Source organism: Sciurus carolinensis, chromosome 8 (assembly GCF_902686445.1).
Source record: "Sciurus carolinensis chromosome 8, mSciCar1.2, whole genome shotgun sequence".
Classification (NCBI taxonomy): domain Eukaryota; kingdom Metazoa; phylum Chordata; class Mammalia; order Rodentia; family Sciuridae; genus Sciurus; species Sciurus carolinensis.
In genome coordinates, this window is record NC_062220.1 from 128,526,380 (window position 1) to 128,543,948 (window position 17,569).

Sequence of the window (17,569 nt, forward strand, 5' to 3'; positions counted from 1 at the left end):
GTTAAAGGAGAACATGGAAGGATATAAACCACACTTATATTTCAAAGCTGGGAAAAAAGGGTGATAGCAGATGAATTATTGTTTTACTTTAGCTTCTAAATTATTTAAAATTTTTCTACATCTATTCAATGTAGCATTGATTATAATAATAAAAAACTAGAACCACCCAAATATCAAAAATACATGTCGAGTAAATTAGAGAATGTGAAGGAATATATCACAGCCTTCAGAAGTGTTTACAGGGAGCCGTGTGTCATGGTGCTCACCTGCTCACCTGTAATCCCAGTGACTTGGGAGGCTGAGGCAGGAAGATCACAAGTTCAAGCCCAACCTGGCAACTTATGGAGGAAGACCCTGTCTCAGAAAAAAAGGGCTGTGGGTGGAGCTCAGTGGTGGAGCACTTGCCTGGTGTGCATGAGGTCCTGGGTTCTACCCCTAGCTCTTGCACAGAAAAAATAAAAAGGATTAAGATTATATTATGTTATATTCTGGCAAAGGAACCGGTAAACAGGTTAAAAAATGCAGTCTATGCTCCAGAGACTCCAGGAGCGCGTTTTGTGTGAATCCAAGCCCCGGACCAGGTCTGAGCGTGACTGCATGCGTGGTGGGAAGACTGGTGCCAGTCCAGTCCTGAGTGGCATTTCTGAGCAGTGCTGTCCTAGGCTTCCAGTTTTTCCACCTAGCAGGTGGTGACGGGCCCTTTCTCATCAGAATACCCCGTTGGCACTGGAACCTTATAGACTCCAGCTTACTGATACAGGCACCTCCTGACAGGAAAACCACAGCCATGGTCAGGGAACACTTTGTTTTTACTGGCAATCTAGAATATGATCCCAGCAGGCTTTCCTTCAGTTTTAATAAATGTTAGTTGAATTACTGTAGAACAATAAGCGCCAACCACAGTATGGCCCTCTCTTGTAAGTGTTCACGTTTTATGCTTTTCAAAATGTATCCGTAAGTATGCCGATGTTTGCCTTTTTCTGTCGGTGGCTGTAGACGTTGTCTAGCTTCAGGTTCTGCAACCCTGGAAAGGGTAAATAAGGACCATGACAACCTTTTATGTAGCATTCTGCCTGCTGGGCTTCTAGTCACCTGCCCCTGCTGTGAGGATCAAAGCAGCATAGGTGAGAAAGGATTTGAAGACCCCTCTGTGGGAAGGTCACAGGAAGGTCATCAAAGCAAGGCCTCTGGCTGCTTTTGAGCCTTACCAAGATGTCCCACCTCTTTTCTGCTATCACAACCTTCTCTTCCTCTTCCTTCCATTTCAGATAGTACATAGTTTTAGGGATAACTGCCCTTTCAAAGTGAAACCCAACTTACCAGTGACCTTCACCTAGCCACATCCAAAGGCTGCATCCTTTCTTTCAAGTAGCCTTGAGAGTTTTGGACACTGAGTGTATAACACTGTGAGATAGGGTTTGTAGTGGTCACAATGCTGATAATCTGCCAGCGAGGGTTTAGATTTATTTTGAAATATCCTGGCCCAAGATTGACTAGGTAAAATGGGAGATGATCTAAGGTATGAAGATTGGTTCAAGAAATTTGCCTTATCCAAGTTTTTTAACTAAAAATGAGCAGAAGGGGCCTGGAGTTGTGGCTCAGTGGTAGAGCGCTTGCCTAGCACAAGTGAGGCACTGGGTTCCATCCTCAGCACTGCATATAAATAAATAACTAAAATAAAGATCCATCCACAACTAAAAAAAAATTTTCTTTTAAATGAGCAGAAGGTAAAGTATGACCAAGGAAGTATTGTGTATTTTTAAAATTTGCTTTGGGGACATTATAATAAAGACATTTTCTAGATATGAGTTAGTCACAACCTATTTTAAATACTAAACTGACTCTTAACGGGCAAGTTTCCAATAGGGTCCTGAGTTGACTCCCCTCCTGTCATATGCAGGAAATATAAACATTTTAATAGCCTGCATCAAATAGAACTTCAAAAGTAAACTATGAGAATTAAGCATTTTCTCAAACGTAGTGTTTGTCCTTGGATCCTGAGCATGAATGAGCCTGGTTGAATTGTATTTGAAGTCAGGCTGTAGGTGGAAGGTATGAACCTTATTTGCCACCTGCCCTCGTCACTGCACCACCAGGCTCCTAGAGATTTATTTTATAGCTCTGGGGTGTTGCCCAGTGGTAGAGCACTTACTGTCTAGCATGCACTGGGCCCTGGGTTTGATCCCCGTGTTCTCGTGGAGCAGGGAAGTCTGGAAATCTAAGGAGGCCACATTGCTGAGCAGCATCCCTGAGGCAGTGGCCAGGGAGGAATCCCCTACCCCAGGTCCTGCAGCCTGTCCTCCCACTGCTGTTGGACTCTCCAGGTGCACCAGCCTCAAAGCAGGAGGTACAGGGTGCTACCTCTCAGGACCTAGCTGAACACACCTTCCCCAAGGGTGTGGTCGATACGCTTGAACATGGATGAAGACCAAATAAATAAAGGAAGGAGGCCCGGGTTCCATTCCTTTTCTGCATCTGAGGAAGGAATGTGTGAAGATTGGGGTACCTATCACCTGAGCAGAAAACACAGCATCTACTCATTGCTACCTCTGGAGTTGGTGAGCTCTTGGCCTTCAGCAGAACTCTGCAGCCCTAATGACCTTAATGGAGGAGGAAAACGATGCTACCTTGGCCTCTTTTCTCAACTCTGCCACACATGTCCTCCTGCTGGAGGGAGGTGACAGAACCATCGCAGTTCCGAGTTACTCTGGATTCTCAGTTGAATGGTCAAGACTGAGAACTTAAAGGGACCCTAGTTATAATTATGTGGGCACCCTCTTGCTTTGACAGACAAGGAAACTGAGACTGGAACTGAAAGAGATTCTACAACTTGCTTGGGAATAACTCCCACTATTGATTAATTCCTGACTTCTAGCGCAGCACTCTGTAAAACAGGGTGGGGTGGACCAGAGGCGAGAATTTTAAGACATTCTGTCTCAATTAAAAACAAAAAACAAAAAAAAGAGCTGGGTGCAGTGGCATGTAATTCTGTCTATTTGGGAGACTGAGACAGAAGGATTAAAAATTCAAAGCCAACCTGGGCAATTTAGTGAGACCCTGTCTCAAAATGAAAAATAAAAAGAACTGGGGATGTAGGCCAATAGTAAAACAGCCCCGGGTTCAATCCCAGTAGAGGGCAGAAGGGGAGTCCCCTGCAGAACAAGGAGAGATTCTGCAGCATAGCATGCAGGGTGCCAGGGCTTCTTAAACTGCCTTGCCCTGAGAACGACTGAAAAGGTTTTGGTCCTGCCTGTGTGGTACCAAGGGCAGGGAATTGGCTTAAAAGCTGTGGGGTGAGGCTGCCCTCTAGTGGGCCAGTGGAGACATTAGGCGAGCCACATTTTTGTCAGCCCGCGTCAGTAGAGCTGTGATTCCTGTGGAAGGAATTCAGATTCTATTCTTTCTCAAGCACTACGGTCTTTGGTGCCTATATTGACCTCTGAACATTAACTATCGCTTGCGCATCTTAAAGCAGGCTGGGTTTTGTTTTTTCCCACATTTTTTTAGAGGAGTCACTTCCCTAACAAGATTCAGACTCCTAAAAGCAAGAGTTTGTCTTCTAGTCTAGTTCCGCACAGTTTCTGCCCTGTTGTCCACTTGGCTGGACGTGAAATTAGAAGGTTCATTGGGATAGAAAGGAATCCTCTCCCCCCACCACCACACCCACTTCAAAAAAAGAATCCCATCGCTTCTCATTTGTTTCTAAACCTTCTAATCTCACCACTCTGATCTATAGTTCCCAAGTAGTTGAATCATACGAATCCCTCAGAAAGCTTATAGAACTCAGTTTCCTGGGCCTGACTCCAGCCCTGCTGAATCAGTCTCTGTGGTTTGAGCCAGGAAATCTGCTTTACAAACTTCCCAAGTGGTTTTTGATGTGCAGCCAGGTTTGGCAGCCAACTGCTCTAAATCCCCATGTACAATTATTTCTTGTAGCTTCCCCTGCCGCCCCGACAGTGTCTCCAAACGTCTTCAGCTTGTGTCACTGATTAAAATTGACCATTCTGAGATTCATTCAGAAATAGTCAACGTGCTATTCTAACTGAGTGACATGGGAGGGAAGAAAGGCCCAGAGAGATGGACCAAAGGCATTTGCCTTGGTTGCCAGGGACTCTGCGTTCATTGGAGGACACACTGAAACCAGTCCCTCTGCTGACCAGGTTGTTGATCTGTAATTTGTTGTTAATGTTGGGGCTGGTTGAGGAGACGGGCTTATTGCGTACCCAGTTGCCTACCTTCACCTATTATTAAGTCACCTGCTTCTTAGGATAAGTGTACAGGTAGGTGGCATTGTTCCCTGTTTTACACGAGAGAGTTGAAGCTTAAGAAAGTCGAGTAACTTGCCCAGAGTTACACAAGTTGGTGATTGTCAGATTCTGCATTCGAATACAGGCCTGATGCCCAAGGTCAGCATTGGTAAGGTGAGAGAACCAGAGTTGCCAACCTGCTCTTTTTCCCTCTGCCAGGCCAAACGAGCAGTGCAGCGGGGAGCTACTGCAGTCATCTTTGATGTGTCTGAAAACCCAGAAGCGATCGACCAGGTAAACTCAAACCATGCCAACCCTGCAATCTCCCTGAGAGAGGCACTTCCTTTAGTTAACTTGTCTGCTGAAGTCAGTTGTCTGCGTGTGGACATCGTACCTGAGGGAGGTGTATTGAGAAGGGTTAGGAGCCAGGGAGTTGGGGTGGGAAACATTTTCAAAGGCTCTTTGGGGCTTTCAGCCTGGCCAGCCCATCTTACAGGGAGCATCAGCCTCCGCTGCCATTCTGGGAACCCCGAGGCTGTACTGCCTAGAGATTTCAGGGACTTCTAGATGCAGATTTCCAGCTCCTTTCTTTGTTTTGTTTTATTTGTATAGAACCAGGGCCCTGCCCAAGCTAAGCAAACTCTCTACCACTGAGCTATGTCCTTAGGCCTCTTTTAACCAGGGCTCTCTGCTTCCTCAGCTAAACCAGGGCTCAGAAGACCCACTCAAAAGGCCAGTGGTGTACGTGAAGGGCGCCGATGCTCTCAAGCTGATGAACATTGTCAACAAGCAGAAAGTGGCCCGAGCAAGGATCCAGCACCGCCCTCCTCGAGTGAGTGCATGCTGGCCAGCCCACGGCGTGTCTGCTACTACCTCTACCTTTGTTTGCTTTGGGCTTGATGCTTTTATTCCTGTCATCTATTTAAAGTGCCAGTGTACCCCAGGTTCCTGCAGGTCACGATCAGCCACAGGATGCCAGGAAAATATTTCACCCACATTCCTTTACAGGAATCTGAAAACTCTTACCAGGAATAGATGACTCGTGCTAGGGACATGGTGGTCTCTCCCACCTGGCACTCCCCTCTCATCCTTCCTTCTCTCACGTAGCACCTTCCTCTGAAAGGCACAGCAAGGAGTATGAAGGGTGGAATGCCAGCACTTGGCTTCCTGTGTCTCCCCACTTTCATTTGACCCAGGCACTAGAGAAAAGGCCTGTATGTCTTTTTTCCCATAGGGTAGATCACCTTAAAACTCCCCAACTCAAGCAGGCACGGATGAATGCCTGTAATCCCAGCAGGTCAGGAGACTGAGGCGTGAGGATCATGAGTTCAAAGCCAACCTCAGCAAAAGTGAGGCGCTAAACAACTTAGCGAGACCCTGTCTCTAAATACAGTATAAAATAGGGCTGGGGATGTGGCTCTGGTCACTTGCCCCAGAGTTCAATCCCTGGTATTCCCCGCCCCCCCCAAAAAAAAAAAAAAAACCTCCCTAACTCACAGTTGAGTCTGGGAAAGTTAGCTTTCAACTGGGATTGATGTACATGGCATTAGCCTTCTTTTCAGTGATGGCCATTAATGCTTGCCTGGCATTTTTTGCAACCTCAGGCTGAAGGATTCTGGGTACCAGCCCCAGGTTCCCTGCTCACACATGGGGGAGTTCTTCCTGCATGGGTAAAAGTGTATCTGAATATGTGCAGCATCCCATAGAACAGATCTGCTCCTCTTGGCTAAGTACATGTCCAAGATGAGGCAGCTACAAGTTGTATGGGGAAGTGTGCTGTGAGGAAAATGTAAGAACTAAAACTAGAGGGAATTTGCAGAACTGACTTGCTGGCTTCTTTTTAAAGGAAAAAAGAATGCTTTGGTAAATATGACTCATTGTAGTGGAAGCTGATATTTGTGGAAGCAGCATACAATTTTCTGAGTTGTTGTAAACCGTTAATTATATGGTTAGTAATCACTGTTCCCTCAAAACATGACACTCACTCCTTTGTCCTCTAAATGTGATTATTCGTATTTATTTGGAAGAGCTTTTCTTACTGGTTACATCAAACTTTGCACTATTACAGTGGGGCCAGGCTTTATGAATAGAGTTCACTTGGCTTTGGGAGGCCTCCCCAGCCACACTGAGAGCACTACCTGGGCCCAAAGAGTGTACTGTGTGCACGTGAGCTGGACCCCAGGAATTTCCTGCACACAGCGGGAACACCCACCCATCCTTCCCCTGACCAGGGCCGACAGCCTATGTGCCTGTTACCTGACTGAGGAGAGTCTGACTTACTGTGTTTGTGTTTGTGTTCTATTCAAGCAACCCACTGAGTACTTTGACATGGGGATTTTCCTGGCTTTCTTTGTCGTGGTCTCCTTGGTCTGCCTCATCCTCCTCGTCAAAATCAAGCTGAAGCAGCGACGCAGTCAGGTAATCCTTTAGAGCAGTCCCAGAGTGTTGACCTCGTCGCCCTGTTGCTGGTGAAAGTCAGGGCTCTCATTAGCCTACTGATTCGGGGTCCAGACTCGCAGCCAATCTCCAGTGACTGAGAGAGAGCTAAGCCTTCTCGACTGTGCCACAAGGGGCAGGCCTGCAAAGGCCCTGCACTGGGGACATTTCTAGCTAGTTTTTCAGAGGAAATGTTGAAACATTTTCATGGAATCCTTGAACTTTGCTTTTCAAGCAGACCTGGACACCAGCAGCACCTGAGTTCTTCCTAGAAATACAGAGTCCCAGGCCCTCCACCTGCTGAGTCTAAATCTGCATCCACTAAGCTCTCCTGGCGATTCTTGGTCAACAGTGTGGCCAGTAGCACTGCAGCCAGTATATCACTGTGTGCTAGTAGCAAAAGAAGATTTGGGGGTGGAGAATGGTGAGAGGACAAGCAGCCATCTAGACGCCCAGATGTGGCAGTGTAACATCTTGAGAGAGATGGTGCCACAGTTGGCAGCAGTCTGTCGAGGTGAATCACTTCAGTTCTCACAAGGGATGAGGGTCACCACTGACGGCAGGGGCTGATGTTTATTGAGCACATCCTGTATGCCTGCTGCCAAGACTCCTGCATTGTCTCGTTTACCCTCACAGCTTCCTTCAGTGTAGAGAAGGAATGTGAAGCAGTCTCACAGAATTGGGAAGCAGTGGGGTAACGACCTGCCTTCACCTTGCAGCACTTCACTGTGCTAGCACTGCCGCTTGAAAGCCTGGGCTGATAGCGTGGATACTCCAGGGGCCTGAAAAACATTTGCTATGTCAGTCCGAGGTGGTTTGCTTTGTTTTGTTTTGTTTTTGTTTTTGTTTTGTCGGGTTTTTTTTTTTTTTTTTTTTGCAGTGCTAGGGATTGAACCCAGGACCTTGTGCTTGACAGACAAGCACTCTGTGAACTGAACTATATCCCCAGCCTGGCAATCTGAGTTTTGAGTTTCTTAAAAATCTGTTCTGGCAGCCAGGGTGCATGCCTGTAATCCCAGTGACTTGGGAGGCTGAGACAGAAGAATTGCAAGTTCAAGACTGGCCTCAGCAATTTAGCAAGACTTTAAACAATTTAGTGAAACTCTGTCTCAAATTAAGAAATAAAAAGGGCTGGGGGGTGTGTCTCAGTGGTTGAGCACCCCTAGGTTAAATCTCTGGTATCAAAAAGAAAAAAGAAAAAAATCTGTTCTGGCCTGAGAGAGATTAGCATCAGCCTGTCGTAGCACATCAGGTACCAGGGTCCTGAGGGTGACTGCCATGTTAGTATGTACCAGACTCTCAATGCTGACCCTGTTCTGCCATGCAGAATTCCATGAACAGGCTGGCTGTGCAGGCTCTGGAGAAGATGGAAACTAGAAAGTTCAGCTCCAAGAGCAAGGGGCGCCGGGAGGGGAGCTGTGGAGCCTTGGACACCCTCAGCAGCAGCTCCACGTCCGACTGTGCCATCTGCCTGGAGAAGTACATCGACGGAGAGGTAGAGGCAGAGACAGGGCCTGTCCTGGGTGGGGAGGAGGTGGCAGATGACAGAGACACTCAGGACCACAGTTTTCCCCACACCCTGAGTAACCAAAGGGCTTCAACACAGAGGTATCTAGGGGATGGGTGCCTGAAACATTCTGGCCACTCCCTCCCCAGGACTGAAGGACACAGCACTCTCTGGAGGATCCAGCTAGATATAGGCAATTTCAGAAATTGATCAGAAATATATGGTAGGCCAGAAAATGTGTGGTTTTAAGAACATTCACAGGGACTAAGGATGTGACTTGGAAGAATGCATAAGGTCCTGAGTTTGATCCCCTGTAACACACACACACACACACACACACACACACACACACACACAGGCTGTTTCAGACTCACTCTTCTAAAATTTCTTAATACTTACATGGTGTTTTTTACTCGCAAAGAGACAAGGGATTTGTTGTCCCTTTTTTCTTTTTCTTCATGCCTCTCATTTTGAAAGTTACAAATCTTCAGAAAAGTTACAAGAATGAGTGACGGATTATTCACCTAGAATCACCCATCACTAATATTTTGCCACCTTGCTTCATCTCTCTCTGGATGGAGATATGCATACATACGGCCTGGGGGAGCAGTAGTCTACTTGAAATTGCTCACATTTGATGCCCCTTTGATGAAAGTGTTCCCCTGTTGGATGAAAATGAATTTAGTTTTTGCAGAGTTCCTTTGGAATAATAGATTCTTGTACAGGCTCTGAATAGGGACTACCCGGGTTTTAACCTGGTCCCAGGTGGATTCTAACTTTGTGAACTTGGGCAAGTGACCTCATTCCCTGTGCCTGCACTTGCGATGTGGGCCTGAGACTGACCAGCATTCTAGGTGATCACAAAGATCGAAATTCAGGTAGACCTCCTGACACCTGCCAGGCACAGTGTTTGATATTCATATGAATATTACTGCGCCAGACCAGTCAGATAAGGGAAAGTAAAATGAGCAGATTGGGAGGATGTTTAGGCTCCAACTACAGAGGTGATTTTGCCCCCCAAAAAACCTATCATGTTCTTTCCACATCGGCTGCTTTCATTATAAATGATGTGTCCCCATGGCAAGCATTTGGGGGCCAGTGACAGAAGGGCCACCCTATACCCTTCATCCTACCCCTGTCAATCACAAGTCCTAGACACCTTCCTTTCTACTCATCCTCACTTAGGGTACCTGGAGGCAATGCCCCGCTCCTCCCAGGTACATAATATCTTAGGGTGTTTCTGTCCCTCTTTCCATGCCCCTAGGCTTCATGTCCTCGTGTATGTGCCCTCCAACTCCAGGAAAGGAACCTGCTTCTGTATACGTCCACTCCCTCCACACTGAGGGCTGGGGCAGTTGGATGGGTGGCTCCCTTCTCCCTAAACCTCATCCGTGGGCTCTGCTTTCCGGAATGGAGGTAGAGAGGAAAGTGGGAAATATGTTAGTCAGCTTTCCACTACTCTAACGGCTACCTGAGACAATCGGCTTACAAAGAGAAGAGCTTTATTTTGGTTCAGTTTTGGAGGTTTCAGTTCATGATCAATTGTCCCTGTCACTTCAGTTCTGTGGTGAGGCCGCACATCCTTATGGGAACCTGTGACAGAGCAAAACTTCTCACCTCATAGCCAGGATGCAAGATAGGGTAGAGTGGAGCCCCAAAATCCCCTTCAATGGCATGCCTGCAATGACTTAGAGACCTACCGCCAGGCCCCACCCCCGTAGTACCACGTTGGAAACCAAGCCTTAAACACATGGGCCTTTAGGGAAACTGAGGATCCAAACTGTAGCAGGAAGGTACCAGGACCGTGAGCAGGAGTCCTCGGTCCACACCAGACTCAGAGAGGAAGTATGTGTGAGGCCGAAGGCAAAACTGCTCCCCCGTGTCCTCACTTCAGGCTATCCCCTCTCTCCTCCCAGGAGCTGCGGGTTATCCCCTGTACCCACCGGTTTCACAGGAAATGCGTGGACCCATGGCTGCTGCAGCACCACACCTGCCCCCACTGTCGGCACAACATCATAGGTAAGTGTCACCTGCCTTAATCATTGGTGAAGAATCAAGTCAGAGGACACTGTCCCTACCTAGTGCCTAGCAAGAGCATGACACATGTTGTAATCTAATGAGCAAGAAAAACCACCATATCGTGACCTTCTGGACTGGAGGCATGATGGCCTTGGGTTTTGGAGATTGTCTACACGACCTTAGAAAGGCTTGGCATTAGGAATCACCCTGGAGAACCAGGGATATGGCTCAGCGGTAGAGTACTTGCCTAGCATGTTCAAGGTCCTGGGTTCCATCTCCAGCATGGGAAAAAAAAAAAAAAATCACCCCAAGTTCAAGTTTGGGCTTCACATTAATAGCTTCCTGACTTTGGACAAGGCCTATGGCGGCTCCAGGCCCCCAGTCTCTCTAGTGAGATGATAGTAATGGTACTGCCGTGCTCAGACCACAGGGTGGTTCCCAGGGGCCACAAGAGATAAGTAATGGGGCAGGTTTGCGATGTTGCTATGGCATCACTTTCATGGGGCAGGGGGCACTTTGATCCGTGGGTCCTTATTACTTTCTGTAGACTGGTGTCCTTGTCAGGCAGAGCAGTGGGGAGGTGAGACACAGGCCCTTAAGGGAGTAACTGCCTTTCACACAGAGGCTGGGTTTGGTGGCAGCTTAGGATGGGCAGGGTTGTGAGAAGAGGCACCAGCATGTGGCCCAGCTCACTGCTTAGTTTCTACTTTTTTTTTTTTTTAAACTTCTCTAGTTCCTGACACCTGTATACTCAGCACTTCTTACCTTATTTCCTCCACCTCTCCCCAGAACAAAAGGGAAACCCGGGTGCCGTGTGTGTGGAGACCAGCAACCTTGCACGCAGTCGGCAGCAGAGGGTGACCCTGCCTGTACATTACCCTGGCCGCGTGCACAGGACCAATGCCATCCCAGCCTACCCTACAAGGACAAGCATGGACTCCCACGGGAACCCCGTCACGCTGCTAACCGTGGACCGGCATGGGGAGCAGAGCCTCTATTCCCCACAGACCCCCACCTACATCCGAAGCTACCCACCCCTGCACCTGGATCATGCCCTGGCGGCCCACCGCTGTGGTCTGGAGCACCGGGCCTACTCGCCAGCCCACCCCTTCCGCAGGCCCAAGTTCAGTGGGCGCAGCTTCTCCAAGGCAGCTTGTTTCTCGCAGTATGAGACCATGTACCAACACTACTACTTCCAGGGCCTCAGCTATCCCGAGCAGGAGGGCCAGCCTCTGCCCGGCCTCACGCCCAGAGGCCCGTCCCGTGCCTTCCCAGCGAGCAGTGGCAGCGGCAGCCTGCTCTTCCCCACTGTGCTGCACGTGGCCCCGCCTTCCCACCTGGAGAGCGGCAGCACGTCCAGCTTCAGCTGCTACCACGGCCACCGCTCAGTGTGCAGTGGCTACCTGGCCGACTGCCCAGGCAGTGACAGCAGCAGCAGCAGCAGCAGCTCTGGCCAGTGCCACTGTTCCTCCAGCGACTCTGTGGTGGACTGCACTGAGGTCAGCAACCAGGGTGTGTACGGAAGCTGCTCCACCTTCCGCAGCTCCCTCAGCAGTGACTATGACCCCTTCATCTACCGCAGCCGGAGCCCCTGTCGCACCAGCGAGGCGGGGGCCTCGGGCAGCTCTGGCCGGGGGCCTGCCGTTTGCCTTGAAAGCTCCCTGCCGCCTGAGGAGCTCCCGGCAGCACACAGTCATGGTGCTGGGAAGGGAGAGCCGTGGCTAGGCCCTGCTTCTCCCTCAGGGGACCAACTGTCCACCTGCAGCCTGGAGATGAACTACAGCAGCAACTCCTCGCTGGAGCACAGGGGGCCCAATAGCTCTACCTCAGAAGTGGGGCTCGAGGCTTCTCCTGGGGCTGCCCTGGACCTCAGGAGGACCTGGAAGGGGAGCCGGGAGGGGCCCTCGTGTGCCTGCTGCTGTGAGCCTCAGCCCTCTGCCCTGGGGCCCGGGGCGGGGACAGCCAGCAGCACCTTGTTCGTGGGCACTCTGCTCCGTGAGGGCTGTGGCCCTGTGGCTGGGGAACCACAACCGGGAGGCTCCCAGGGCCTGTATGGCCTTCACCCAGACCATTTGCCCAGGACAGATGGGGTGAAATATGAGGGCCTGCCCTGCTGCTTCTATGAAGAGAAGCAGGTGGCCCACAGCGGTGGTGGGGGTGGCGGCTGCTATGCTGAGGACTACTCAGTGAGCGTGCAGTACACCCTCGCCGAGGAGCCCCCACCCAGCTGCTACCCAGGGGCCCGGGACCTGAGCCAGCGCATCCCCATCATTCCGGAGGACATGGACTATGACTTGGGCCTGCCCCCAGACTGCCAAGGGACCCACAGCCTCAGCCCCTGGGGTGGGACACTGGGCCTGGATGCCCGGCGGCCCCACAGGAGCCTGGCAACAGCCGGGGAAGAGGAGCAGGTTCCATGCTATCAGGCTGAGGTACCACTGCGGTCTGGCTGCCCTCCAGAGGAGGCAGGTGCCACCAGGGTCAGCCTCCCCAGTGCCCCCCAGGACATTCAGGAGTCCAACACCCCAGCCACCGAGGCTGCAGGTGAGAGCAGAAGATGGCAGTAGGCCAGGGCAGGTGTTTCCAAGGGTCTCTTCTCCTCCATCCTCTTCTGAGGGACTTCCTCTGTGTCCTTGGCTGTAAACATTCTGCGCCTGATGACTTCCAGGTGTCATTCCAGTGCCTTGCCCCACCTCCAGAGTTCTAGATCCACTGAGCCTCTCTTTCCACGACCCTTCATCTCCTCCCCCACATGCTCCATAAGTGTCCCAGCCTGTCACGTCCACAGGAGTGTTCATTCTCAGAGTGTCTCCCAGATTCATCACCTGCTCTGCATCCCCTCATGGCTGCCCTTGGGCCTCAGTTCTATTCCTCTCTCCGAGTGACTGCAGTGGCCTCTGATGGGTCTCCTGGAGCTGGTCTTGCCTTCTGTTCCTCTTCAGAGGCAGAGTATCCTTTTTTGAAACATGAGTTGATGTCTTTGGAAACATCTTGTCTTTTAGTGACTTGCCATTACTTTTGGAATCTTAAAAACAAACTGCTTACCCAGTTCTGTGATCTGGCTCCTGCCGACCCATCTAACCATTGCCTCTTCTGCTCTCCTCGCTTGCTGCTCTCCCCTGCTGTGGCTTCCAACCTGTCCCTCCAGCATGCCAAGCTCCTTTCAGTCTCCAGACCTCTCCTCTACCTCTTTCCTTCAGATTTCAACCGTGTGACCCTCTAGCCCTGCTGGGGTCACTCTCGCACCATCTGCTTTCTTCCTAAACCAACTCAAGCTGAAGTTACTTTGTGGGAAGGTCCCAGGCTCCGTGAGGGCTTCCTCCCTACTCTTCCCAGGGCTGCATCCTGGGCCCTCAGTTAACCTCGCTTGGTGCTTTGCTTTCATGCTACCTAAGGGCTTCCAAAAGTCTCGGAGGTGACATGTGTTCTTGGCATAGACTGAGCTCCTTTGAGGAAAGGAGCTGCTTCAGTGGTTACCACCTACACAGTCCCTCCACCTCAGGAGCTGCCACTTCCAAAGAGCCTGCCAGTCACAGAGGATGGGGTACTGGGGTCCCTTGCCTGGTCCCTACGCATTGTGCCCAAAGCCTGCAGTGCCACCTCCCTCCCCTAATGATTGATCTCCATCTCTCTTCTAGGACTGGGATCTCACCTGCCAGACAGCAGCGGCACAAGAGCCTGAGCGAAGAAGGAACTCTTATCTGGAAATCGAGAATTGTACGGAGACTCCAAACTCTGACTTCCTTCGAAACAAAAACAAGAAACAAATTTTTTTTTAGCTTTGACAAACACAAAAGTGGTAATAAAGAGAGCCCTCTTTCTCAACCTAAAATGTGAGCCACTTGTGGCAACTCCCCCACCCCACCCCCATTAGCAAACCAACAGACAAAATTCTGAGTCCTTTGCCTCTTTTGATAACGTTTTTTTGTTTTGTTTTGTAAAGTGTGTGCTTGGGGTTTCGAGGTGTGTGGGATTGAGTTCTCTGCTTTTTTTTTTTTTTTAAGATATTATATGTAAATGTAAAAAAGTTATTTAAATATATATTTTAAAGAACCCTAGCTGCCAACTTTTGCTGAAAAAGAAAAAGAAAAAAATCACTGCTGCATTAAATGAACCACATCATGTGTAGATACTGTTGTCTCCCTGGAGGGAGCTCAGGCCTTTGAAAAGCTCAGGGCTACACCTGCCTTAGAAAATGAACCAGAAACTTGAAGTAAAGCTAGTTGATATGGGTACAAACTCTGAGGAACAATGCAAAGCTGCCTTTCTTTCTTGTGGCAAATCTGAACGTACAAAATGTCAGGTCCTCTCGGAAGCCATGCCTCTCTAGCCCTCACCTGTAGTCAGGTGATGGAAATGGCTAATAGACCAAAGCCATGAAATCTGCAGTACTGGAGAGCTGAGTCAAGCCATTGCTACATAAGCCCCAGGGTGAAAGGGACAATTCTGCCCAGTATCCTCAATCTGTCCCCTTGGGTCATTATCCCAAGCAAAAAGAGTTCCTGGTCCTGGTCTTGACAGAGGTTCAGATTATGATAAGGGCAGTGTTCATGGAGTCTCCTACAAGAACTCAGACCCCTGGGGTAGGGAAGAAGAAGATTTCCCTTCTGTGATCCTGACTTTGGAATCCTTTGCAAAAATATTTTGTGCTTCCTGCCACTGGCTGCAGAAATGGTTCAACGGGGTGTATGGGGCAGACACCCAGGAGGAATGTAGTTTTGTGGCCTTGGTGTCCAGTGGGGCTGGGAAGAGTGCCCTCCACTCACCCGGCAGCACACTACCCTTTGGAGAAGGGATGGGCATGCTGGAGCAAGCCTGTGCGCATGCGTGTTTGTGAGGGCAGCCATGCCCCTTGACTGCTGCTTCCTTGGGCTGCCTTCCTGGGGGCACGTTCTCAGACCCCTCAGGGTGTGCACTGAGCTCCGTTCGAATGATGCTTTTCCTATTCCATTCCCCAACGGAAGCACCGCTTCAGGGTTATTCAGCCCTCTGCCTCATGGCTGAAATTGCTCATCTCGCCTGCAAATGTCTACTATCCTGTCTACCTAATGCACTATTATGTATTGATTCTCCATGAGACAGAGACTATCAGATAGTTTAGACCCCAAAGGGTAGGTTTTTGTATATTTTTCCAGCCTTTTGTTTGTTTTTTAAAAGGGGGAGGGAGAGTTTTTAAGAACCCAAACTTTTTTTTTTTTTTTTTTTTTTAAGATGTTTCATTTTTAAAAGGGAGAGAATATTTAAAACTACTTCAGATCAGGGATTGTCATCCTTTTTGTCCAATGTAGTCCTTGTTGTCCTTAAATTTTTTTTTTTTCCTTAGAGGAAACTAATCACATTAGCCCTCATGTGAAGTCATTTCTGGTCACTTTTATTCATTTAGCAAATACTTGTTGCAATTTGAAAGCTTGGTCTGTTGGGTCTAAATGTTCATTTCAGATTAGGAACCTTGAGATCTGGCCCCCTGTAGGGGAAATAGGGACCACCCTAGGTTGCAAGACAACCCTTACTACCGCTCTCCAGTCAGGCTCACAGGAAGTCAACCCAGAGTACAGACTGGAACATTTTCATTGAGATCTTTCTGTGTCATGATACTTTTCTCTTACCCAGCCTCTGATCAGGAAATGTACTTATTTCTAGCTAGGATTTGACAACAATCCCAGCATCAAAGGATGGAGCCATTTGCCATTTAGGAACTCACTGCAGAGAGCTTTGTCCTCCAGCCTTGGGTATGGTCCCTTGGGGGTGGCTCCCCCAAGCTGTCGCAGCACACCTGTTGGCGAGGGTGTGAGAAGCGCCTAAGTTGTTGACATGAGATCAGGGCTGCCTTTATTTCTGGGGCCAGGAGTAGCAGCTGCTGAGGACAACAGCTTGCATTACATGGTTTTAGGGAAGGGGGGGTATGGCTTTTAACATGAACTGCAAAAAGCAGCTTCTCATTGTTGAGATTTTTGTTGTTTGTGGTTTTGCTTTTTTGTTTTTAATGCCTTTGAATGCATATTATCTTCCTTGTTTGAAACCATACCCCCAAAGCAGCTTTCTTTAGTCCTGACTGGAAACCACTCCTCAAAAGCCTTAAGCAATAAATAGATGAATAGAGAATCTGGCTGCCACTGGACTTGTTAAAATAAATGCATTCAATTTCATTTTGAACGAGTGATAACTGCAGACAGCAAAAGGAGAATATTTAATTTTTGTAGTTTACAGGTGGTAGAAGCAAAAATGAAAATTTAAAAACTTAAATGCCAACCACCATCTTTTAAATTTGTGTTGGCTCATCAGACAGGGAGGTCACCAGAATAAAATAGTCACCTATCTTGTGTCACCGTTAAGTCAAAAGAAATATCTTCTTTGCAATTCTAAAACTCTAATATTGGTGACAGGTACCTTTGTCAGTGGACTCTCAGTGGCATGGTGGTTATTTAACCACGGAAATGGAGCATCCTACTTTACTCTGGGAACCCCACCTCCCTGAGTCAGGGAGTGACAGGGTGGGGTCCTGTTGCCCAGCTGTGGGTGTAGGGCAGCCACGTAAACTGAAGAGTTCTAGAACTAGCTGGAAATGGAAGTTCGGATGTTCTGACCAATGAGGTACCTCTTTGTGGACACAGGTCCAGTAAGCTGGTTTAGTTCTCAGCCCGACACCCCCCTCCCCAAGCCCATGTCATTTACTCGGTTCCATCTGCTGCCCTATTGTTCATATCGTCCCTTATGTACTTGTCTCTAAGTTCACGCAGGGCTAATGCTTTTTAAATGAGGTCTAAAAACTAATTACTAATAAGAGCATTGTCTTTTAAACAGAACTGCCTTTTTCTATTCTTTATATAAATTCTATTGTGTTGGTCTAACAAGGCACTATTTTAAAAAGTTTTGTTTTAATTTCTCCCATAGCACTTAAAAGATATTTTGTAAAGACTTTGCTGTAAAGATTTTGTAATAAAATGGTCTAAGGGCTCTTTTTCCAACATTACCATTTTTTTAAAAAAATGTTTTAAAAGCTAGAAAACAACTTATGTATATTCTGTATATGTATAGCAGCACATTTCATTTATGGAAATATGTTCTCAGAATATTTATTTACTAATATATTTATCTTAAGCCATGTCTTATGTTGAGAGTGTGACATTGTTGGAATAATCATTGAAAATGACTAACACAAGGCCCTGTAAATACATGATCATTGCACACAGATTTTACATATTTGCAGACCAAAAATGATTTAAAACAAGTCGTAGTCTTCTATGGTTTTGTAACAAATTGTACAAATACTGTAAAAAAAAAAAAAATACAATTTTATCAAGTATGTGTTTTATATGTTGTCATTGCTATTTGGTTAAGGTCTTCAGGGTCTATAAAGAGC

General features: G+C 48.3%; 1 protein-coding gene across 2 annotated transcripts in view; it reads left to right on the top strand.

Moving 5' to 3' along the window:
* The window catches only part of Znrf3 (zinc and ring finger 3), a 143,333-nt gene extending 125,833 nt beyond the window's left edge, over window positions 1-17,500 (top strand). For both annotated transcript variants that reach the window (XM_047562219.1, XM_047562220.1), the window contains exons 3-9: window positions 4,467-4,541; window positions 4,948-5,079; window positions 6,555-6,665; window positions 8,011-8,178; window positions 10,107-10,209; window positions 10,999-12,753; window positions 13,848-17,500. In XM_047562219.1, coding sequence (XP_047418175.1) covers window positions 4,467-4,541; window positions 4,948-5,079; window positions 6,555-6,665; window positions 8,011-8,178; window positions 10,107-10,209; window positions 10,999-12,753; window positions 13,848-13,891 — 2,388 coding nt within the window. In that variant the 3' untranslated portion in view covers window positions 13,892-17,500. The remainder of the gene's footprint in view (window positions 1-4,466; window positions 4,542-4,947; window positions 5,080-6,554; window positions 6,666-8,010; window positions 8,179-10,106; window positions 10,210-10,998; window positions 12,754-13,847) is intronic.
* Window positions 17,501-17,569: the final 69 nt, after the last annotated feature.